Source organism: Dendrobium catenatum, unplaced genomic scaffold, assembly GCF_001605985.2.
Source record: "Dendrobium catenatum unplaced genomic scaffold, ASM160598v2 fragScaff_scaffold_1655, whole genome shotgun sequence".
NCBI lineage: Eukaryota > Viridiplantae > Streptophyta > Magnoliopsida > Asparagales > Orchidaceae > Dendrobium > Dendrobium catenatum.
In genome coordinates, this window is record NW_021320117.1 from 29,933 (window position 1) to 53,107 (window position 23,175).

General features: G+C 34.8%; 3 protein-coding genes across 10 annotated transcripts in view; 2 read left to right on the plus strand and 1 right to left on the minus strand.

Annotated features, from left to right (window-relative positions):
• The first annotated feature begins 1,329 nt into the window (after nucleotides 1-1,329).
• Nucleotides 1,330-7,007, plus strand: LOC110111087. 3 transcript variants are annotated; one of them, XR_003703246.1, is made up of 8 exons: nucleotides 1,330-2,689; nucleotides 2,770-2,871; nucleotides 3,140-3,403; nucleotides 3,497-3,994; nucleotides 4,073-4,164; nucleotides 5,116-5,230; nucleotides 5,375-5,451; nucleotides 5,555-5,772. XR_003703246.1 is itself a non-coding variant. In XM_028701240.1 (3 exons), exons 1-3 carry the CDS (start codon nucleotides 2,471-2,473, stop codon nucleotides 3,224-3,226), a joined length of 408 nt encoding a protein of 135 aa, XP_028557073.1. In that variant the 5' UTR covers nucleotides 1,330-2,470; the 3' UTR covers nucleotides 3,227-3,389. The 3 variants fall into 3 exon arrangements, 1 of the variants encoding a protein (XP_028557073.1); XR_003703245.1 differs by lacking the exons at nucleotides 5,375-5,451; nucleotides 5,555-5,772 and adding an exon at nucleotides 5,821-7,007; XM_028701240.1 differs by lacking the exons at nucleotides 3,497-3,994; nucleotides 4,073-4,164; nucleotides 5,116-5,230; nucleotides 5,375-5,451; nucleotides 5,555-5,772 and having other exon boundaries at nucleotides 3,140-3,389.
• A 48-nt stretch (nucleotides 7,008-7,055) lies between these two features.
• Nucleotides 7,056-18,043, plus strand: LOC114578322. 3 transcript variants are annotated; one of them, XM_020842790.2, is made up of 5 exons: nucleotides 7,066-7,117; nucleotides 9,794-9,888; nucleotides 9,970-10,221; nucleotides 11,456-11,783; nucleotides 17,639-18,043. In XM_020842790.2, the coding sequence occupies exons 3-5, from the start codon at nucleotides 10,074-10,076 to the stop codon at nucleotides 17,844-17,846; spliced, it is 684 nt and encodes a 227-aa protein (XP_020698449.1). In that variant the 5' UTR covers nucleotides 7,066-7,117; nucleotides 9,794-9,888; nucleotides 9,970-10,073; the 3' UTR covers nucleotides 17,847-18,043. The 3 variants fall into 3 exon arrangements, with proteins under 3 accessions (XP_028557071.1, XP_020698449.1, XP_028557072.1); XM_028701238.1 differs by having other exon boundaries at nucleotides 7,056-7,117; nucleotides 9,794-10,221; XM_028701239.1 differs by lacking the exons at nucleotides 7,066-7,117; nucleotides 9,794-9,888 and having other exon boundaries at nucleotides 10,034-10,217.
• Nucleotides 18,044-18,571: 528 nt separating this feature from the next.
• Nucleotides 18,572-23,175, minus strand: part of LOC110111088 (octanoyltransferase LIP2, mitochondrial) — an 11,036-nt gene continuing 6,432 nt past the window's right edge. For all 4 annotated transcript variants that reach the window (XM_020842792.2, XM_020842794.2, XM_020842793.2 and 1 more), the window contains one exon: nucleotides 18,572-19,514. In XM_020842792.2, coding sequence (XP_020698451.1) covers nucleotides 18,787-19,461 — 675 coding nt within the window. In that variant the 5' untranslated portion in view covers nucleotides 19,462-19,514 and the 3' untranslated portion in view covers nucleotides 18,572-18,786. The remainder of the gene's footprint in view (nucleotides 19,515-23,175) is intronic.

A 23,175-nucleotide genomic window follows, 5' to 3' on the forward strand; every position in this document is an offset into this window, starting at 1 on the left:
ATTAATCTTCTACGTGAAGTAAGCTGCCATTTATTTGGATAGTAAAAGAAATTTTAATCCATGAATATTTTCTTTGTTATCAAGTCTTTGGTTGGGAGTCTCTTGATATTTTCGTGATAAAAAAGCTGTTCAAAATTTCTAAAAATATTTTCGTGATCAAGTCTTTGGTTGGGAGTTCAAGCATTATCTACATTAGCAATAACATTTATGAACATCAAATCAAGCTTATCTTCAAGTTCGGGATTAATGCCACAATATCTAATTTTTTTTAGCATTTAACACAATATATAAAGAAAAATTTAATTTATAAAACTAAAATATATAATATAAAGATTGAAAGAGCCAAATATATGAACATGTATAAAATCAATATTCTCCTCTAATTTTTCTTTCTATCATTAATGAAATGCATCAATAATTTTTCTTCTAGTATCCCAACCCAATTTAGTAGACCCATGCTTTAGTTCCTTTTATAATTTCCAAACTCTTTTCATTGGTCCAATTTAATTTTTAGCTGAACTTTATCATATTTTCTTCGAGTTTTATTAGAAAAATTTTTTATTAAATTTGTTCAAATCTCTTTATTGAAGTGTGTAGTCGGTTGATTGCCAAGTTCAATCTCTCTCAAGTATAAATAAAAAAATTGAGATATTAAATGGGTAAACTAAAAAATTTATGTTTGAGAAATATTGAACTTGACAATCAACTGTTTATACACTTAAATAAATAAGGTTGGACAAATTTAATAAAAAAAAATTCTAATAAAACTCGAAAAGAATATAATAAAGTTCAGCTAAAAAATAAATGAGAATAATTAAAGAAAGTTTAGAAATTATAAAAGGAACTTAAGCGTGTGTCTATTGGATTGGGTTGAGATACTAAAAGAAAAATCATTGATGCATCTAATCAATGGCAGAAAGAAAAATTAGAGGTGAATATTTATTTTATTAATGTTCATATATTTGGCTCTTTTAACATTCATATTATACATTTTAGTTCTTTAAACTGAATTTTTTTTGTAGGTTATGTCAAATACTAAAAAAATTATATATTGTGATATTGATTCCAAACTTGAAGATAAGCTTAATTTGATGTTCATAAGTATTGTTGCTACCATAGATCATGCTTAGACTCTCACACAAAAGTTTGATAATGAAAATGTTTTTTGAAATTCTGAACACGTTGATATTGATAGTGATTTTCTCGAAAAAAATTTATAAAATTTCGATAGTATTAGTAACTGTAATTAGTTGAAATGACATTTCTCTACAATTTAACTTCTAGTTGGAAAAAAATATTTAGATTTATATTTCTATGAAGTCAACAGTGCCTCTGTTGACAAGAACTATGGCAAGAAACTGTCAACCAACCTTGAAGCTACTCATTGTGTTTTACCACTTTTTCTCTTTATCTCTAACACTTTAGTTTTTTCTCACTGCTTTACACATTAGCAATGTATTTATTGAACTGTATTAGTTCATTATTAAACAATTTTTTTTACCTGAACGTCAAACATAATGGAAAATTTAGACATATTTGGCGTATTTAATACAGTTTGTGTACATATTTAAAGCAGCAGGTGCTATTACAAAATCTTAATGTTATTAAATCTATGCTGTTTCTAATTAGAAAAACTGGAAAATGACTAGCTTTGGGTGTAAATGTAAGTGCCTTGGTTATGTATATGCGTTTTATTTGATTGCATTGGTTATGTATATTCATATTTGTTGACCCCTATATGCAAAAACACAAAAAAAGGTGAAATTGACAATGAAATTGCAAATCAAAATCAACTCAAATTTAATTCTTACCTCGGATATTCTGCTCTAAATGCTGTCTAAATCCCATAAATCCCGGCTGCTGAAGTCTCCTCGCGTAAATAAGTCACCTTGATCGCAGGTTACCTTGTTTGAATGCAGTGCCTCATCGTTAAAACAAGCCAGATGACATTTCGCTTTGCCACGAACAAAAAAAGAACGTCTTGTTTTCCTTCTTCCTCACACTCCCGTTCACAAATCCTGCAGCCGGCCAAAACCTTCACCTCCGATTAAACTCCTGCAGCTCTTGATCGACCAGCTCATAACCCGTTCGACCAAACCGTCAATTTACACCCGTTTCCTCCCCCAGCCACACACGAATGCATCCAAGCCTGTAGCAGTCAATCTCTCCAAGCCCTGTCCCATTCATACAGCCGACCGGCCCTCACAATAGTGACTTCTGATCAAACACACGGCCTGACCGGACGGATCCTCCAAACCACTCCAAGCAGCAGCATCTCACTCCCTTATCTTCCCTACTAGTTGTTCACGACACTTAGATCCATCCATTTGACGCCTCCATTTCTAGCATTTGCTTTGGATTCATTCAAATTTTTTGTAAGAGAGATTCAATTTTAGAATCTTGACAATAGCTTCTAAAATATTTATCAATTAAACTAGCTAGCACCTGCGAATCTCACTAATCTGTTCTAATGATTGTTACAAACTTTTTAAGGTCAGCGAGATCTTTATCAACAAGTCCAATGTCTACTATAGGCTCATGTGCTGCAAATATTCAACATCCATGCAGAACATCAAGTGAAATGCCTCTTCTCACTGAAGACGGGGACTCATCATTAGTACCCTTGCTTGGCAGTCTGTCTTCTTCACATGCTGCAAGACCTTTGGGCATTAAAAACACGCGTTGTGTAGTGCGCTCTTGCTGGTCATTTACTTAGTAGTTAGGTATTGGGAGTTTTTTGTTTCTTTTGTTTACTTTTATAATTCTCAGGTCTCTTCAGCTGCTTCTTTTGTTGGATTATATGTTCTACAACTTCCGGTGAATGGTGTATTTGATGCAAACCTGATTCCAGTTGGTAGAAAGCTTTTGCAGGTTAGCATAAATTGAGATTATGGCTTCATTTGGGATGGCTTTTTTGCTGCTTCTTAAAACAGTTTTTTAGTATAAAAATTTTAACTTTTGTATTAAAAAGTTGCTTTAAGAAGCAGGAAAAAAGCCGTCCCAAACGAAGCCTATGTAACAAATTTTTTGCTATGGAATCAATTGATCGAAATATTGTACCCATTTTTGTTTCTTTATCTCATTTTCTTCACACATTATAGTAGAGATGGATATTTGATTGTTATGTTTTCTCCCACAGCACGAGGCATTGGAATCATTTCATGGCGAACATGTTGGAAGCGGTGGAATAGGAAGTTTTTTAGGCTGGGCAATGGCAGGCATTTAAATGGGTGGCAGACTTCCTCAAATCTGGTTGAATGTGAGATTATGACACCTGATAAACTGTTTTTTGTCTCGTAGTTTTCTTTTATCCTTTGGGGTTGTAGAATCGGTTAAGTGGAACTGATTGAAGATAAATTTATACGGGGAATCTGGTTATTTAAGGATTTTGTGAAGCCTTCAAGTTAGTTGTCAGAATCCTTTCAAATTTATATCTCTGAAGTAAAATTTGTGGGATTGTATGACTCACGAATTCTTGACTTCTGATGTTTTGCAGATTAAACGAGGAAATGTCGAGGCAAGTGTTTCTTCCTCCCTCGTCTTTTTCTCAGTGACCATCTAGCAGCAACTGATTACGCTCTTTGTAATTTTGAGATCAGAAGATACATTCAGTTGCCACAAGCAACTCCTTTCAGTTCTTGCATAATTCCGCATTTCTTGGTCTTGTGTTGCACAGTCTCATTTGGATTTATTGTTTATTGAAATATCTTGACTTTACTGCAGTATAACAACAAGATTAAGGCTTCGTTTGGGACGGCATTCTTTCTGCTTCTTAAAAGTAGCATCCTGATACAAAAATTTTAATTTTTCTACTAGGAAGCTGTTTTAAGAAGCAATAAGAAAGCAGTCTCAAACAAAGCCTAAGTGAGATTTTTTTTAAATAAATATGACTTGTTTATTCTTTAGGCTGTTTTGATCAATTATTTTGTTTTCAGGGGTTAAGTCTCTTTATGTTTATATTCGCTCTTGTGGGAAATTCAACATATGTTGGGAGGTATCTGATATTGTATGATTTCTTTCATCATTGAAGTTCTTGCATTCAAACTAATTTTCTCAAATTTTGTCTATTCAGTATTACTTGTAAACAGCTTAGAATGGTCCAAAATCAAACCCAACCTTCCGTGGCTAGTTGATGCTGGCGGATGCGTGCTCCTTGATGCTTTTGTATCCTTTTTCGTTCTTCCTATTAACAGCTAGTGATGCTTAGACATGATATGAGAAATACAGCATGAGCTAATTATTCATTCAACTGCACACATAGTATATATTGGTGCATGTGTAGATACCATGGTGACTGTTTATGTAAAGCACTTGTTGGTAAACTTAAATTTTTTCATGTTTATGATAAGAAACACTTTAAGATTTCAGGTAAATCCTATCAATTTCGAAAAACAACGAGAAATTTCCTCAAATCTAACAAAAAATCAAAGAAAAACATGAAGTTTATTGCAAGAACACAAACTAATGGCAGAAAATAACAAGATACAACTGATCCTCTATTCGAGAGACGGATCTATCTCTCCCAAATCTCTAGACGCCGCTAGAGCACAAAAGAAACCTAAGAGATCTCAAATTTCAGCCAAATTCAAGATGCCCTAACCCTAGGAAAACAAACTATTTAATGAATACAATCCAAAAGAACATCTCTAAACAGTCCCTACATTCAAATTTCCCTCCAAACTCCCTAAAAAATCTTTTCTAAACAGCTTTTCTGGAATCGGTGGCTAGTTCTGCGCGGACAGGAGTGGCGGAACTTCGCCTCTGTTTCGCTTGCGCTGGTCTCGTGTGGACCGGATGGAACAGTTTATTAATGGGTAAAATTGCTGAAATTATTATTCAATATAAGTTCATTTCATTACAAAAAGTAATATAAATGTAGCAAAATTGATCCATTTACCTTGCTTGAGTTTACTTCACATTGCATTTCAAATAACTAAACCAGATAGCCGATTAGTGACAGGACCCCAAAATAGTTGTAGTTAAGCAAAAGATGATGATAATGACAACATTAATGATGATGACATATATGCATACTCCATTGTAGACCAGCGTGCATGCTACCTTTTCTGCTCGCTTGGACTTGTATGGATGTTAGACACTTGACCACGTTTCTAGATTCTTATTCAGTTTATCTATTTTAATTATCGGAACGCAGCCCAGAAAGCTGCTGACATTGAAAGTGGTTGCCGGTCAATGATTGGAGCTCAGCATTTGGAGCAGAGTTCTTGAGGTAAGAAGCTTCAACCATTACATTTCTCTTTTTCTGAACTTGAGCAGATTTCAACTTCATTTGGGACAGCTTCTTTGTTGCTTTTTAAAATGACTTTCTAGTACATTAATGTATTGAATTAGAATTTTTTGTACTAAAAAACAGTTTTATGAAGTAGCAAAAAATTGTCCAAAACGAAGTCTTCATCTGGTTACAAGAAACCTTCAAATTACTCTTCAAAAGTAAGCGTTTTTAGCAATTAACAGTATAGCCTAATGTTATACACTTCTGCATATAGTTTTTTCTCGTTTGAAGTAGATTCCAACCGCCTGTAGCAACCTCCAGGTGTATTTTCTTTTTGTTCACAACAAATTGAAATCCAATGCCAGACATAGCTGCTAGACTGAAATAGTAAAAATTTAAGATTTTACTGAAGGAGAATGCTTCATTTTTATCCTCTCTCGCGATTGCAAAGTGGGGAAGATCAGCAGAATTTGGCCATGATTTATTATAGCTGAAAATTATCTTTCATTTGTGTTAATTCAAGTACTAAATAGTTCCTAAATTCTAATAGCTAAATTATTGTGTTAACTTTTAACCCTTATTTGCAGGATTGAAGCCAAAAACTGGCATGCAACAACATGATCATTTAGATTCTTATTCTGAAGAAATGTTGCCGAGAGTAGAAAGACGATTTGAAGTAGTCTCTCTTTTTTATTCTTATATATGTTTGGTTCTTCATTATTAATTATTCGGTTTCATTTGGGAAAATTTTCTTATTATTTTATGAAGCTGTTTTTAATATAAATTTTTTTTTAATTTTAATTATTTCTATCAATGTATTAGATGGTTTAATAAATAATTGAGAATTCAAATTGATAATCTTGTAAACAATTAAACTTTTTTATGTGTATTATTATAAATAAAAATATTTTGTTATTGTTGTGATAGAAAACTTAAGGAGAGTGTTTTATGTTTCACCATTGTTTAAAAATTCAGCACTTTTAGTAGTGAGAATAGAAAATTTGTACATAAAAAATTCAGAAAGGGAAAATCACGGAGCCTGGCCTGTATGGAAAATTCATTATATATTTGAAAATACAAAAATTTTCCCTTCCTCATAGTTGAAGAAGATGATAATTATTTGACAATAAGATGTCTGTTTTATCTAAGTTTTAAGAATTTTTTAAGAATCTTCATTCAAAATTTTAAACTTATAACCAACGTTTTGAAAACCGGACCGGACCGGCTGGTTAAACCGGTTGAATCGGTACCCGACCGGCCGGCCGGTTCGGTTGTCTAATGAAATCGGGTAATCAAAGAACCGGAGTTGAACCGGTTCGACCGACGGTTGGACCGCAAAACCGGCGAACCGGAAACCGGGAGAGAACCTGCTACTTAAGGTTACACGCGATTTTCACCGTCTGATTTAAATAATGCGGTATTTTAAGTATAGTAAAACATGTAAAAGTAAAAGGTTAACCTAGCCCTTTCATTTTCTATCTCCCCGTAACTCTCGAAGTCGCCGTCTCCGATTTTCTTCCTTGTGCCCCCATTCGTCGCTGCAGCTACTCCATCTGTGCTTGGATCATTGACGAACTGAACGGCCTCCTCCAGTTCTTAATCGTCACTGGCTCGCTGCACCTCCTCCTTCATCGGTGCTTGAATCATTGCAAGGTGAGGAGATTGTATGCGTTGAATTGAACCTGTGTTTTATTCTTACCTGTGCAAACTGAAAACCAAAAATTTCTTTGATAAATCCTCTACTGGATTGACAGCAAACTCCTGAATATATGAGTGCATGCAGCAGGGTATAAACTTATAATGCTAACCGGGAGTTTTTCTTCAACAGATCCACAGGTGAAGCTGTCAAAGATTCATTTCAGGCATCGATTCATAGAAAATTAGGTATCTTCCTCAGCCCTAACATTCCAACTACGCTTTTTCTTAATTTCATTACTGTTATGACTTATGAGTGAAAAGATTTTTTTTTTTTTTTTTTTCTTATGAATGCATAGTTAATCTGTTGAGTTTTTTTGTCTTGGGTTACTGTTTATTTTACTTGTAAGCCCAAGCTTTACAAACAGAGCATATACACTACATAGTTATTGTTTAATTTAATATAAAGACTAGTAAGCCCAAGCTTTTGATTAGTATATAAAGCAGTTTGTTTGTCTCTATTAGCCATTTGATTAGTATATTTTTTCATTCATTTTATAATTTTTAATAATATTATTATTTATTACGTCATCCGGTTTGACTCCGGTTCAACCGGTTAAATCATGAACCTCTCCTTCTTCCGATCCGTTGTTCGGTCCGGTTTTCAAAACGTTGCTTATAACAATAAAAACAAAGCTACTAATAATATTTAAAGTACTAAGAAGAATCTCATCTACAAAAATCCTCTTTTTATTTATCATAAAAATGCATATATAACTACAATGCATAGCTACACATAGCAATATAAAAATTAGTCATGACTGTAGAAAAATTCAAATGAAGAAATACCTTATAGACCAAGATCATATTTTGAAACTACTACACATCAAACCCTTTCTCACTATTAGATCCTGAAAAAAGGTGGGATCATAATAAGCTAGCACAACATAGTAGATAACATTTTTTTCAATCTAAACTTCCAAATAATTCCAATATTAAATTATTTTAATTTTAATGAAACATAATGCATCATATTGTTGAGCATAATTGTAACTATAGTCATCAGAAATTTAAATAATAATGCTGAGAAATAAATTAATTAATTAATACTCCATATCAGACATAATTTTAAAAACTTTTGGCCCCTAATGCCACCCACCCTATCTCAGGCAGAATCCAAAGATTCTAACTCCTTATGCCTCTTGATAAACAAAATTAGAGATTCTTATAACAAAATGTGCCTATAACATTAGAATGTACCCTTGGCACATAATATAGCATTGGGTATCAAAATGTACATTTAGCATCAGAACAGAACTTCCACCATTCACTTCTATAGCTCCTCAAAATCACGTCATTGAATTAAATAAGAATATAATTCATTGCAACGCAATAAATAAAATACAAATGAGCTCATTTCAAAATTTCACAAAGTGCTATAATGATCAAGGTTTTCAGAACCGGACCGGACAACGAACCGGAGGAAGGAGAGGTTCACGGTTCGACCGGTTCGACCGGTCGAACCGGGGTCGAACCGGATGACGTAATAAATAACAATATTATTAAAAAAAATTAAAAATAATGATTAATTTTTCTCTAATACATTCATTCTACATTCTATTTTCTATGTTGGCATAGAAATACAAAAAATCACATGAGGGAAATTATTGAAGCACATGAAACTTTAATGTTTAAGCATTTTTAACTCAAATTAGACCTTTATAATTCAATTAAAAATTAATTATCTTAATTATTTCTATCAATGTATTAGATGGTTTAATAAATAATTGAGAATTCAAATTGATAATCTTGTAAACAATTAAATTTTTTGATGTGTATTATTATAAATAAAAATATTTTGTTATTGTTGTGATAGAAAACTTAAGGAGAGTGTTTTATGTTTTTAAAAATTCAACACTTTTAGTAGTGAGAATAGAAAATTTGTACATGAAAAATTCATAAAGGGAAAATCACGGAGCCTGGCCTATATGGAAAATTCATTATATATTTGAAGATACAAAAAATTTTCCTTTCTCACAGTTGAAGAAGATGATAATTATTTGAGAATAAGATGTTTGTTTTGTCTAAGTTTTAAGAATTTTTTAAGAATCTTCATTCAAAATTTTAAACTTATAACAATAAGAACAAAGCTATTAATAATATTTAAAGTACTAAGAAGAAACTCATCTACAAAAATCCTCTTTTTATTTATCATAAAAATGCATATATAACTACAATGCATAGTTATAGATAGAGCAATAAAAATTAGTCATTAAACCTTCCACCATTCACTTCTAGAGCTCCTCAAAGTCACATCATTTAATTAAATAAGCATATAATTCATTGCAATGTCGTAAATAAAATACAAATGAGCTCATTTCAAAATTTCACAAAGTGCTATAATGATAGATAAAAGAATATACTATTTTAAGACTTTAATTGTACTACATCCTTATTTTCATATTCCAATAAATGTTTTAAACAAATAAAAAGGGGCACATTTCAAAATACCGAGTGCAATTTTTTTTAGAAAATCTCTAAATGTTCATGACTGGTGTCTTTAAAATATATAGAAAGTTACACAGTAAAAGTTTTATCAATGCAAAATTATCCTCATTTTTTTTTTGTAACAGAAATATAAATTTAATCAGAAAATTCAAAAAATTTCCAAATTTTACAAATCTGCGACAGACAAATTATCATCTTACTTCAATTTGGACAATTCTCAAAACTGGCTTGACATTAGAAAATGACCTGAACAGGCTCTAATAAAAATGAAATACATGATGCAATTTTTTTATATATTTTTTCTTATTATATGTCATCTATGATTTTTTATAATTCATTCTTTTTTATTTTTTATTAGAAATTCTATTATTAAAATTTTCTCCAATTAAATGTAACCATATTTACCTATATTCTCAGAAATTTGCATTCGGAGAGAATTATGACGCGTAAATCAGGTGGTTCCTAAAGCACGCTGAGGGAAAAGCGCAGTCCCATTTTTCCGCTTCTTCTCAGTTCCGCCCTCCGTCCTCTTCTTTTTGTTTTTTTTTTTACCCCATAGAAAATCTCATATTTCTAACGAATTAAAGCAGCAGATTAGCAGTTATGATGCGCGGGAATTAGATCTCAGCGGTCTTACTTTCCTGAAGATCTGTGGTTCCTCGCTCATCGATCTGTGGATCTGGAGTAGCGTATAGCAATGGAGGCTATTAATCCGGAGGATCTATCTAAGATTGGAGGAATTGCTACAGTTTCCCTGCTTCATTCCTTCATTCCCACGCACTGGCTACCCTTCTCCATTGTCGGGCGAGCGCAGAAATGGACCCTAGCAAAAACTCTCCTCGTCAGTGAGTCTTCCGCATCTAGCTGCTTTTTTTTAAAATTATTTTATATATGGAAGACAAGTAGTTCGCTGTACTGGATCGGATTGGTATCTGAGCACCGCAAAGATTTTAAAATTTTCACTAAACTGATCTGTCAGTAGAACCTGGAATTGGCGACTTGAAGTTTGTGATTTCTGCATGATCAAAAACCAAGTATTTGATGCCCTTGCCTTTTTCTTCCGTGTGCTGCTGCAAGTTTTTTATTATTATTATTTCTATTAAATGATTTGTAGCTCTTATTGAGATCAATATAGCATGATTCTAATATTGTTTAGCAAATCTCGATTCGGTAGAGAAGAGAGAATTTGGTCTAGTCGAAGCTGGCATGGTCTTCTAAGTATGCTATAAGAATAGAAAAACCGAGGCATGAGCTTGTGTCAGGATTCGAGTTCTTTTAAAGGCTGGCTGATGTTGCCCTTTTTTCACAGCCAATGCTATTGTTATTTTAACAAATAGAGCTACTGTTTGATAATGCTGATATTTGCCGTCACAACATCTATATGTTAGATTAAGGCTTTGTTTGGGGCGGCTTTTTTAATGCTTCTTAAAGCAGTTTTTTAGTATAAAAATTAAAAATTTTGTACAAGAAAGCTGGTTTAAGAAGCAGTAAGAAAGTAGTCCCAAACGAAACCTAAGTTATTTCATATGGGAGCTTGTATTTTTTTTTTAATGTGGGGTTTATTTTGCTACATGCTCCTAGGTATTGTTTTGATGTATCTCCTGTATCAACATTTAGTCTGTAGTCAAATTGCTATAGTAGCAAACCTGTACACAGACATGTGAAGGCACTCAAGCTGGTCCTCTTCATCTGTGGTTTGGTTGGAAATTGGTTTATGCAGGCATAATTTAGACGTATCCTTTTTCACCGTCCAATGTACTTATGCAGGTCTTAGTGCAATTTCTTGTGCTTGATATTGAGCATACATTTTAAATGTTAGTTTTGTCCCGTTAGATGGTTTCTTTGATATCAACAACTAGGTTTGATTTTTAGCTGACACTATTCTGTTTATTTTCTTCTTTGGTTAAGTGATTATTTACTGAATTATGTTGTTCTTTTCTAGGTTTTGTTCACTATATTTTAATTTATAATATAATTTGGTTATCTATATTGATAGATTCTTACTCGGATTAAGAAGTACCATTCATTCTGCAACCATTATTTACTGAGAAGCTCATAATTTTTTTTAACATGTTATAGCTGCATTTGGAGCAGTCTTGCATGTCATTTCCACATCACTTCTTGGCATAACTGCTGTCACAATGGCCAACACCATTGCTGGCGAGGAGACTGTTCATAGCCTTGCTTCTCTGCTGCTCATACTTCTTGGAGGTAGTTATGTCTTGGCATTTGTATTTGGAAAGGGTGGTCATAGCCACTCCCACAACCATCCTATGGAGAAAATGGCTGTGGCTGGGCTTGTTCTTGTACCTGCATTGTCTCCTTGTGCAACAACGCTTCCTGTGTTTCTTACTGTGGGAAACTCATCCTCTATGATGGTGCTTGCTGTTATTGTGCTTCTCTTTAGGTACTCCATTATCTTAATTTTAACATGATCTTATATAATTTATTCATTGAAATATGCTTCGGTTCGTACTTTGGCACTCATATTCCTCAAAAAATAGAAATTTGATTCCTAAGTTATTGTTCTGGTAGTTGACGCTTAAGTTGAAAAATTAAATTTTAAATCCGTGAAGTTATGAGATTATTGAAAGACTAACCATAACTTTAGTTTATTTGAAGTATAATAAATTTCATTAATTTACAGTTAAGTTGGTAATGTTATATAGATCTTAATCTTAAGATGAATGGTGGAAGAATTAGGATTAAGTTAGAGGAAGGGTTGGGATATCGATTGAAGATAAACTAGTTTAAAATAGACTTAGATGATGCTGATATATGCATCAATAAGTAGAAAGTGCACTCTTCCAACAGGTGGATAAAATGAATACTAGAGAATTAGAAAGAAGGGTTGACCAAAGATAACATCGATAGAAGTTGCTCAAAACATTTTTGCAAAAAATTAGCTTAAACACCTCATGCATCATATATCAAGGATGAATAAAAAATGAGGATTTGTAAGCTAACCCCAAATAGTTAGTATAAAGCTAATGATGATGATGATGATGATGGTGATGTTTTTTGTATCATTTTATCAATTAATAATCTGAACAGAAAAAAAATTGTAATATATTGAAAGAACATAGAAAGTAACAGGATATCATGATATAATCTGTAACAAAATATGTTTGAAGATCTTTACAAATCCAATGAATTTTAAAACAAACTCTTCATATAGAGCACTAATCTTAAAACAAACCCAATAATTTTTAAACTCACCATAATACAAATTGTATTAGAATATCCTAACACTTTTTTTTTTTCTAAAGAATATCATTAAAGGTCATCTTGGAACAGCTTTTTTTATATACTCCTTAATTTTGCCTCTATAAAATTAAATTTGTTAGCATGGCTAATTATAGCTTCTATAATGCACTGACGCTTCAATTTCTTAAGGTATGCAATGCCGGTGATGTAGAACTAAGTATGAAATGTTTTAATTCATTTAGATTTAGCACAACTCTTGATTAGAATTATTAAGAACAAAACTTCTAGCAGTTAAAACGACAAGTCAAAACCCATAAGGGGTCACACCCACTTAGGCTAAATTGTGTAGCAAGAGATTTGGAACCGTCAAAATAAATTCAGAAAATAATATAATGCCAAATAGTAGTGGTCAAAGAAATCCCTAGTCTAACAACGAGAATTAGGAAGCATAAAGGTGCACTCAAGCCCTACGTTTACTAAGCTTTAGCATGAGCAATGAAGAGGGGTCCGCCGTGACTGTAATCAAGCCAAGAGAAGTTAGACTAAAAGATATAAGATGCAGAGAGGAAGAGAAACCTTCGTCGAGTGGTGAAGATCCTCCACTCAATGCCTTCGAAGTGCTCGTCAATAGCTTTCACCAAAGTATCTAGAATTCGCTCCAAGTAGTCTTCGACGGTGTGGTCAATCCTCGGGTTTACGTCGAAGAAGGTTGATCATAGGATGTCGGTGAAGCCGTCTTTGTCCCAAGTTATGTCGTAATCAGTTGCCGGATCCGCCATTCATGGATGATTGAAGGTAAAATCTCCTTAGCACTTGATACGCCTCTCGAGTGGTAGCAAAGAGAAAGAAGTTTCTCTTGCAAGTGGAGAGGAAGCAAGCTCCAAGTGTCCTTCAAAATCTGAAATAGTTCCTTCCAAAAATCTGAAATAGTTTCAGGTTTAACCCAGAAATCTGAGAGGAATTTGATGGGGACATCAGATCGTGGAAGGTTTATCAGAGACGTGGTCGCTGATCTACGGCCATGATCGAGTCATTGTATTTTTTAGTCCTTTTGTTATTTCATTATTTATGTATGTGTTATTTGCTTATTGTTATTTTTGGTCTTCCCGTTTGTACCCCTTTGATGGGATGTGTCGTGTATGAGCCCAAAGGGCAATTGAGTCTTTTAGTCTTTGAGTCCATTGTACTTGGCTATATATAATCCTTTGCTTATTGTTTCAAGTAATGAATGATTGCTTATTAAAATTTCTTCTTGCATGAGAGTTGAGAGAGCTTGAGAGTTCTAATGGAGAGAGCTTCCTAGGAGAGGAAGGATCGTGCAATACCCACCAACCTAGGTAAGCCGGGTTCGTGATTTCCATCCTCATACCCTTTTCTTTCTTCATCCTTCAATCCTAATTCACAAAGCCACTAAACCCACGCACCTAGCCGAACCCTTTTCTCTTACCTCCTAACCACACCCGACCAAAATCCCCACCCGTGCCCATTGCCGCCGGCCCCATCACCTTGCCACCGACCCCTCTTCCCCCTTAATCTACTTGCCTATTTGGATTAACAAAATTCGGAGCTGATTTGAGATTCAAATTCAAACATTTTGAATTTTAAAATCTTTTCTAAATTAGTCTATCTATTTTAGGAAAGTTTCTAAACTTAACAATATTTGAATTCAAATTGAGATAGAGTTAATTAAATACTTTCCTAAGTTCAAAATTATTTTAGGCAAGCTTGTACACATGGCACCCAAATCCCTATCTCCATGATAATGCCGCCAGCCCCCCCCTCCCTTGGCCCATCAATGCCCAATCAATTATTTCCTTAAGCTAGTCCTCTCTTTTGGAAATATTTCAAACTCCCCATATTTCCTCTTGACCGAAATTTTCCCAAGCCCTAAGCTCTAAATTATTTCCTAAAACCAGAAATTGGAATTAGGAAATAAAATTCCCCACTTCCTCTCAATCCCGCCACCTCCTCCCTCCCAACCGCCTCTCCTCCCTCTCTCATATTGTTTTCTTATTTATCTTGAAGTTTTCAAAGCTCTCACCATGTGATTTAGCCTAAGCAGATAACTCCTACTTGTTTTTATTCATCGCTTTAAATTACTAGTAATCTTATTCTAGTATTGTTCTAATCACGAGTTGTGCAATATCCAAATGAACTCATAATCATTCCATTTACGTAGTCCTGCATCAGAATTTTAGTTTTCTGTTTTTAGAGGAAAGGGGCTTGAAGGAGGAAGAGTTATGGTCTCAAGTCCAATGGGGAATTAAAGGTAGAGAGGTGATTTGAGAGAGGGAGGGGAGAGGCTGTTGGGAGAGAGGAGGCCGGCGGGATTGAGAGGGATTGGGGGGATCTTATTTCCTAATTCCAATCTATGGTTTTAGGAAATAATTTAGAGCTTGGGGATTTGGGAAAGTTTCGGTCAAGAGAGGTGAGGGGGTTTGAAATTGCTTCCAATAGAAGAGGTTGGGGAAATAGGAAATAACTCCTAATTAGTCCCTATAGGGGCCGGCAGCAATGAGGGTTAAGGGAGGCAATTAATGGGGGATTTATGGTCTCCTAATTTGGTTTTAGGCTTTAGAAAAGTATTTGATCAAATCCAAATTAAATTTGAATTTCAAAATAGATATGAATTAAAACTTACCTAAAATAGATGACTTAAATTAGGAAAGATTTTGAATTCAAATTTGATTGAATTTGAATTTCAATTAATTTCCAAGGTAGTCTTCAACCTAGTTAGGAAACCTCAAGGGGTAAGGGGGTGGGGAGGTGGTCGTCGGCTATGGGATTATGGCCGGCGGTATGGGGAGGTCGGGTGAGGTGGCCGGTGGGGTGAAGGGGAAAAATTGAGGGCTAGGATTGGATAAGGTGTTGGTTGGTGGCTAATGGAGGATTGGGATGCGAGAAGATGAATAATGGAGGGGAGGGAGAAAGGATGAAAGAAAAACAACAAAGAAAACCACGAACCCGACCGTCTCCAAGATTGGTGTGTGATCCGACGTCTCTCCCTAGGGAATTCTCTCCAAAGCTCTCACGCTCTCACACAAACACAGGATTGCAGGAAAATTTTCATAATATCATTCATTAATTAAAAATAATAAGCAAGGGGCTATATATAGCCAAGTACAATGGACTCAAAAAGAAAAGACCAACTTGCCCTTTGGGCTTACATACGACAATTCCAATTAAATGGGTACAAACGGAACAATATAATGACACCTAGAAAAATAGAAAATACATAAATAATAAAATGTATAAATGACTCAGAAATATAAAGACTCAATAGTGGCCGTAGATCGGCGGCCACGCCTCTGACAAACCTTCCACGAGCTGATGTCCCCATCAGTCGGACACTTGTCAGACACGGACACGCGTTCAACATGGCAGGGACATGTGTCAAACATGGTCGAAATGTGTTTGATTAAAATAATATTAAATTTCAATAACATTTAATTAAAAAAAAAAAATCTTTTAACAAGTTGGACCACACGTTAGGTTTTATCCCGTATCCTTTCGTATTCGAGTCTGCAAGCGAGGTTTTCATTTACGCTAGCAGGCGAGTTTTACGTCTTTGTTTCCGCGGGCAGCAACAAGTGTTTGCGTCTTCGTGGTTTACGCGAGCAGGCGAGCCGAATGACAGACGGATTCTTCGGTTACGCAAGCATGAGATGTCGACAGAGTTTGCATCTTCGTCTTCTTGTGGAACCATCTTCTCAAGGTAAAATTTGTCCCTGCGTCTTCGTCTTTTTCGTTTACGTGAGTTTGCGTGTTCTTGTGGAACCATCTTCATCAAAACATAATATTTTTTATATCGATTTGTTTGAAAAACTTTAAGTCAATTTTCATGAATTTTTTTATGATATTAGCATTATCTTTTTTCATGAATCATTGTAATGTTAAACTCTAAACAATTGGACTATTATTCTCTATCATTTTAATGTTAAAGTTTATGTTTAATAGTATGGTTTTGAACCCTTTCAAAAATTTGTTTTAATTTTGTTTGCTAACTTTAGTAATCTATGCATGACTTACCTTGAAGCTTGCATAAACAATGATACTAAATCTCTCAATAATTGTGTGCCTAAATGCATAATAAGCAACATTGTTACAAGCACATAAAATTTTATTTTTTAAATATAATTTGCTCACTAATTTTTGTGATATTTGAAGTGTTGTATGCCTTATTGCATGCTAAGTTGGTGGCATTTATTATTTTACTGTTATGTTCCTCAATGACTCATTTCTAATATGATATATTAATTTCTATATACTATTTAAAAATTATAATGCATGTCTACACCGTACCCATGTTCTATATTTTAAATGATAGTTGTCTCGTGTTCGTGTCCGTGTCGTGTCTATTTCATCGTGTCCGTGCCAATGCATCATAGAGAGCTGCTGGTTGTAAATGTTGGATTGTTTTTTAATGATATTTCAGAAGAGACTGTTGAAATCTGGAAGCTTGGAGAAATTTGGAGGCTTCTTCGATCATAAATTTTATTGATTAAGTGGTTCATCTGAGCTGAATTAGTTCATAGCCAGTATAAACTTTATAACGTGATGCAATTACATGTTCTTGGGAAGCATAATCTATGAAAACTTATAAATGTTACTTGCAAAACAGATATTTATAAATATAGTCAGGCTGGAGATCATTTATTATAAAATTTATAAATGCTACGCTGGAAGCCTGATGTTTATTTGGCAAAACAACAACCAGACTTGCACCCCCTCTGAAGAACTAAACTATATTTCCCGATAGTCTAAAATCAAAATGCCTTCTCTGTAAAGTTTATGTTGCTTCTTGCGCTTTATATGTTACAACTATGGCTTCATTTGGGACGACTTTCTTGTTGTTTCTTAAAGCAGCTTTTTTGTACAAAATTTTTAATTTTTACACTAAAAAATTGCTTTAAGAAGCATTAAGAAAACCGCCCCAAACAAAATCTATATGATTTTTTTTCCAAACCCGTCTTTTTCGAAGTTTATGTGGTCTACTTTCTCTCCTTTTAGACACTGGTAAGCTTATACTTTGTTTGCTCATTACTGAATTTGCAGCACAATTACTGTAATGACCTCTCTGGTAGCTCTTTCATTTTATGGGGCCAGCCAGATAAAGTTTCACTGGGTGGAGCGTTATGATAAGCTTCTAGTAGGTTCGGTGCTGTGCCTGGTTGGAATTCTAACTTATATTTTTCATGACCATGATGGTGAAGATCATCATACCATTGAGGGGCACTTGAATAGAAAACTTGTTGGTTTGTGAATCATGGATTTTGATCCTTTTTTTATGTTTCCAAATATATTAGTAACTACATTGCTATTTTGTTATTTTGGAATTAGTCTTTTAGCTGAAGCAGCTATCTATCTGTGTTGCCATTGTATTACTTGATTGTTTTAATGCTGGTTTGGTATTTGCAATTGCACCTGAATAACTGGAGGAATTAGAAGTATTGTTTTTTAGCTGAATTGTCTTCCTTATGAAGTGTGGATCAAAGGAATTCAAAGTTAGGCTTGATTACTCGTTTTCAACCTTGAGGAACTCATACTTGAAAGATGTGATGACATAATCCCCCTTTGATGCTAAGTTTAAACAACAGTAAAAGTAGAATTTATCCATTATAAAAGGGTGAAAAGGATGAATCTTAGGCTTCGTTTGGGATGACTTTTATTACTATTTAAGGCTTTATTTGTGATAATTTCTTACTGCTTCTTAAAATAGTGTTTCTTGTATAAATATTTTAATTTTTAAACTAAAAAGCCGTTTTAAGAAGCAATAGAAAAAATCGCTCCAAACGAAGCCTAGATCAACTTTTTAGTACAAAAAAATTTTGTAATAGAAAGTTGCTTTTGAAAGTAGCGAAAAAGTCGTACGGTTTTATTACTGCTTCTTAACATAATTTTTTAATATAATTTTTTTAAAAAATTAAACATTTGTAAACTAAAAAATAATAGGAAGGCTGTCTCAAAAAAGAATCTTAAGTCATATAATAGAAAGCAAGAAAAAGTGATATTATATGAAGAAAATGACATTCATGTTGGTTTCTGAAGCAAAGCTCAGTCTGTCCCAGATTTATAAATTTTGTTCTATAATAAGCTACATGAATACTGTAATTTCGTGCCTAAATATTGCAGATTCAAGCCAAAATCTCATCAACTCAACAACTGAGTGTCATCTTATTTCAATACTTTCTAACAAATATGAATCATCTTGTCTCCCACTGGACTGCACCATATTGAAGCAACCGTGCCAAGCACTGAACCAGTTCCTCCTGAATTACTTCATCAGCTGGAAGATCCAATCTTGTCTCCCTTCTCAAGGAAGTCACCCCTTTATCTACAATTCCACAGGGCACAATATGCTTAAAGTAGTTCAAATCTGGATCAATATTAAAGGCTAATCCATGGCAGGTAATCCCCAACGATATCTTCACACCTACAGCACCAATTTTCTTATCTCCTACCCACACTCCAGTCTCACCCTTCATTCCTGGTCGAGCCTTTACACCATACAAAGAAGCCAATTCAATCATAGCTAATTCAAGAGTTTCAACGTACTTACGTGCGCCTAATCCTATATCCCTGAGAGAGATTATGGGATATATTACAGCTTGTCTTGGACCATGAAAAGTTATGTCGCCACCCCTCTCAGTATAATGAAGCTCAGCGCCAATGGTTTTAAGTTCAGCTTCAGGAACCAGTAGATTATGATATGTTCGTCGCTTTCCAAGAGTATATGTTGGAGGATGTTGAAGAGATAGAATTGTGTCTGGAATTTTATTAGTTTTCCTATCAGAACAAAGTTTTTCTTGCAGTTTCAGTGCATCTAAGTAGTTGACGATTCCCATCTTCCACACTTGAAGCTTCCTCCGTAGGCTCATTTTCTCTACTTTCAATGCGTTTTTTCTAAGTCCGACATAGAGATGTCAAAAATCTGCAGGAAAGGTAAAGCAGAAAATGAATGCTCATATACAAAGAAGGCAATATCTACTAAGTCAAAATGTTAAGCATCCTCCTCTATATGCTATTACTTTGAAAATCCAAACAAAGGTTTTAAAACTGGGTTTCTGTTTCGTTCACCTCAAAAAAGCCTTAAAAAGGTCCTACATGTATAGTTTGAAGAAAATAAAAATCTTAAAAAAGTCTCTAGGGAATCAAGCAAAAAGTTAATGCAATTGTTAAGTCCGCCTTAATGCTATTCTAATTACCTAACAGCTTATCCACAACACACATCACATATATATATGAATAGTGTCATAAGTTTATTGCGGACTGATAAATTCGCATCGGTAGAGTGAGAGTTTTTTGTCTTAACGATACATGAGAGTTTTTTGTCTTAACGATACATGAATATGCAGCACAAACAAATAGTTGATAGAGCAAGGGAACACAAAAAAATCTTTGTGGAAAACCCAAAAAAGGAAAAGCAATGAAGCCTTGCCCATATGAGAAGATTCTACATAACTTGAGTGAGTTACAAAGGTTAACTTATCCCTTAACTTAGAGACGGTGAAAGTACAATAGTTTGGAGAATCGGTCAAACTTCGTGTAGGTAGTCGAGAGTTTATAATGACCGTGGTCGGACGATTGAGGTTGGAAGTATGGTAGCAGCGGATGGAAGAAGATCCAACAGAGGTTGATGGCCAGTGGAGATCCCACGATTGTCAAGCGACCGGGCTTAGGTCCAGCGTCGGTCGGTGGTCGGCGGAGGTCAAGCGACAGTCGGATATTGAACAGAGGTCCTGCGGCGGTCGATGGCCAGACAAAGGTCCAGCAGCTTGGCGGAGGTCTGTCGGCGATCAATGGTCAGGCAAAGGTTCGACAGATGAGCGGAGGTCCGAGGGTGGTCGACTGTTGGTTAAAGGCCCGATGGTGGTCAGCAGGTAGAGGGTTGGCAGAGGTTGGCGACCAGGCTAAAGTTTGATGGTGGTCCATCGATTGGAGTTTACCAACGATACAACTTTAGAAGCCTCATAGCTCTCTCAAATTTCTAGCAAAAAAATCACTCTCATATAGAGAGTGGGGGTCTATTATTAGTTTTGATAGAGACATACTTTGTAAATATGAAGAAAATCTATGACAAATTCGGAGTGCTTTATCAGACGGCTCATATTGATTCCCTCAATCATAAATCATTTGCTCGACATTTAAGTACCTTAATGATGTCGTAATTGAGAGATCTTGAGCTCTTTGGATTCGTGTTGTCGAGCCGCTCAATTCAACTATAATCATGTATATTTGGATATCATTTGGTTGTCCAATTAATGGTTTTAATGTTTTAAATATGCTTTGATCCCTGGATTTGGACCCATTTGGGCTCAGATTGACCCGATTTTAGTATCATTGGGTTCGTCTTCTCGAGATATTCAATTTGACTATAAAGTTGCTAAAATTAGAGTTTGGATGGTCATGAATTTAATTTTGTAAGTTATAATTTTAATATGCCCCAAGATTCGTACTCGATAAAGGTGATTTTTGGTGACATATCAAAGTTCAAACTCATAAACATTCTATCAGCACTTGATGCCATAAAATCGTTAATTAAATATGAAAGAAAAATCAAGTATCACCTTCAACATTTTTAGGATGGAAAATGTCATGCATAAACATGAATTAACATTTCTACAACAACAACAAGCCTTTTATCCCACTATGTGGGGTCGGATACATAAATTCTTTTTCTCCGTTGTGCTCTGTTAAGAGTCAAATGTTCATCTAAATCTAATAAAGAAAGGCCATTTATAATATTTTCTAACCAAGTCATTTTAGGTCTAACTCTACCTTTCTTAACATAAGTCAAATCTAATACATCTACTTTCCTAACTTGGTACTTGGAAGGCCGCCCTTTTATGAGCAATATTGATTATAGCAAGAGAAATCATTAAATTGTTAAACTCTAAATTTTGATGCTCTTAAGATCATTTGGGGATGATATTTGTACAATAGTGTTAAAGCTACACACAAACTAAAGAAATAAAGACAACATTTTAAGAATAGGCAATCATTTCAGCTAAATGGCTACGGGATGCATTAGGCTTACAACATAATGCTCATCATCATCATTATGCCTCTATTATAAGGTATGATTTAGCATTATTCAATTATGATGGGAAATATTTAAGAAGTGCAAGCATTTAAAATAGGAGTAGCAACCACATAAGTTGGAAAATATCATAATATGAAATGGGTAACCTTACTTTGACTGAGTATTTATTCACAAAGCATTAATTTCATCTTACTAATTCTGAAGTCCATGGCAGATCAATTAGTCTGTCATCTAGACAACCATGCATCTAGAATCCATTTGAAGGGAATGGATTTCCATCATATGCTTTCTGGTAGTCCTAAGCTTCCTAAGGATAACACATTTTACATCTGAAATAAGTCAATTGGGTGCTTTTTACACAAGTCAAAGAGCATATATAACTCTTGATAATTTTGAGTTGGCCAATAAGAAATGTAATTACATATCAAACCCGCTCTAAGTACTCATCCCAATCACTTGCTGAGTTGCTGTCAACCCTTTGAATCTTTCATTACAAGTTTGCAACTCAATCAAGTTTAAATGTCAGATAATTAACATCTCAATAGTTTTGTTAGTTCATTTCACATCCAAGTTTTTTTCTTCATAATATTTCAATCAACCTTCCTCTTGCATCTGTTGACTGTAACTGCCGGCAAAACCACCGACTTCCCCACCGACATCACAGACGGTTCCACGATCGCTCCTGTAACTGCCCCCTCACGACATAAAAACCTCTCATTCGGTTCACAGACACACACATCTACGCTCTCAAAACGACAAGAGAATTACAGGCAGGAAGTTCCGACGACATACCTCTTGTTCTCGAGGATTCAAGCCGCTTGCCTTAGTGTCTGAACTCGTGCCCTAGCCGATTCTCACCGGCCTACACCCGCATCTCCGGCCGAATCCACCACCAACCTGCACCCGCTGAAGTCGCCGGCCGACCATAACCTTTCCTGCCAAACTCCCGCTGGTTCGCCACCTCCATATCCGACTCCAGCCGTCAAAGCCACCGTGCCTTAAGTCCACTTGATCTGCTTATCTGCTCCGGCCGAGCCCAACCTCTGACACGCCGCCGGCCAGACTTCCGCCGTGATCCCGCCGCCGACGAATACCCCGTGCGTGAGCCTACCCGTCTCCGATCTCTGTCCTAGCCCGATCGGGATTTGCTTCTCCCGATCCTCCCGATCCTCCTTCTATCTACATATTACTATATAATATATTATCTATATATTATATGATATACTATATATTATATACAAATCATATTATAATATATTTATATATATATAATATAATTTATATGATATAATATATGTATATTGTATAATATTATGATAATAATATAACATTAAAAATATATATAATATTATATTTATATAATATTATATATAAAAAAAAAGAAGAGAAAAAAGAGAGAGAGAGATGGAGAGAAATGTAAGGGATTTTTCAGCAGGTGTCGAAGACCATACGCCGTCGATCTTTGATCCGGGTATGATGGTTTAATTGTCGAAGACCATACGCCGTCGATCTTTGATCCGGGTATGATGGTTTAATTGTCGAAGACCAT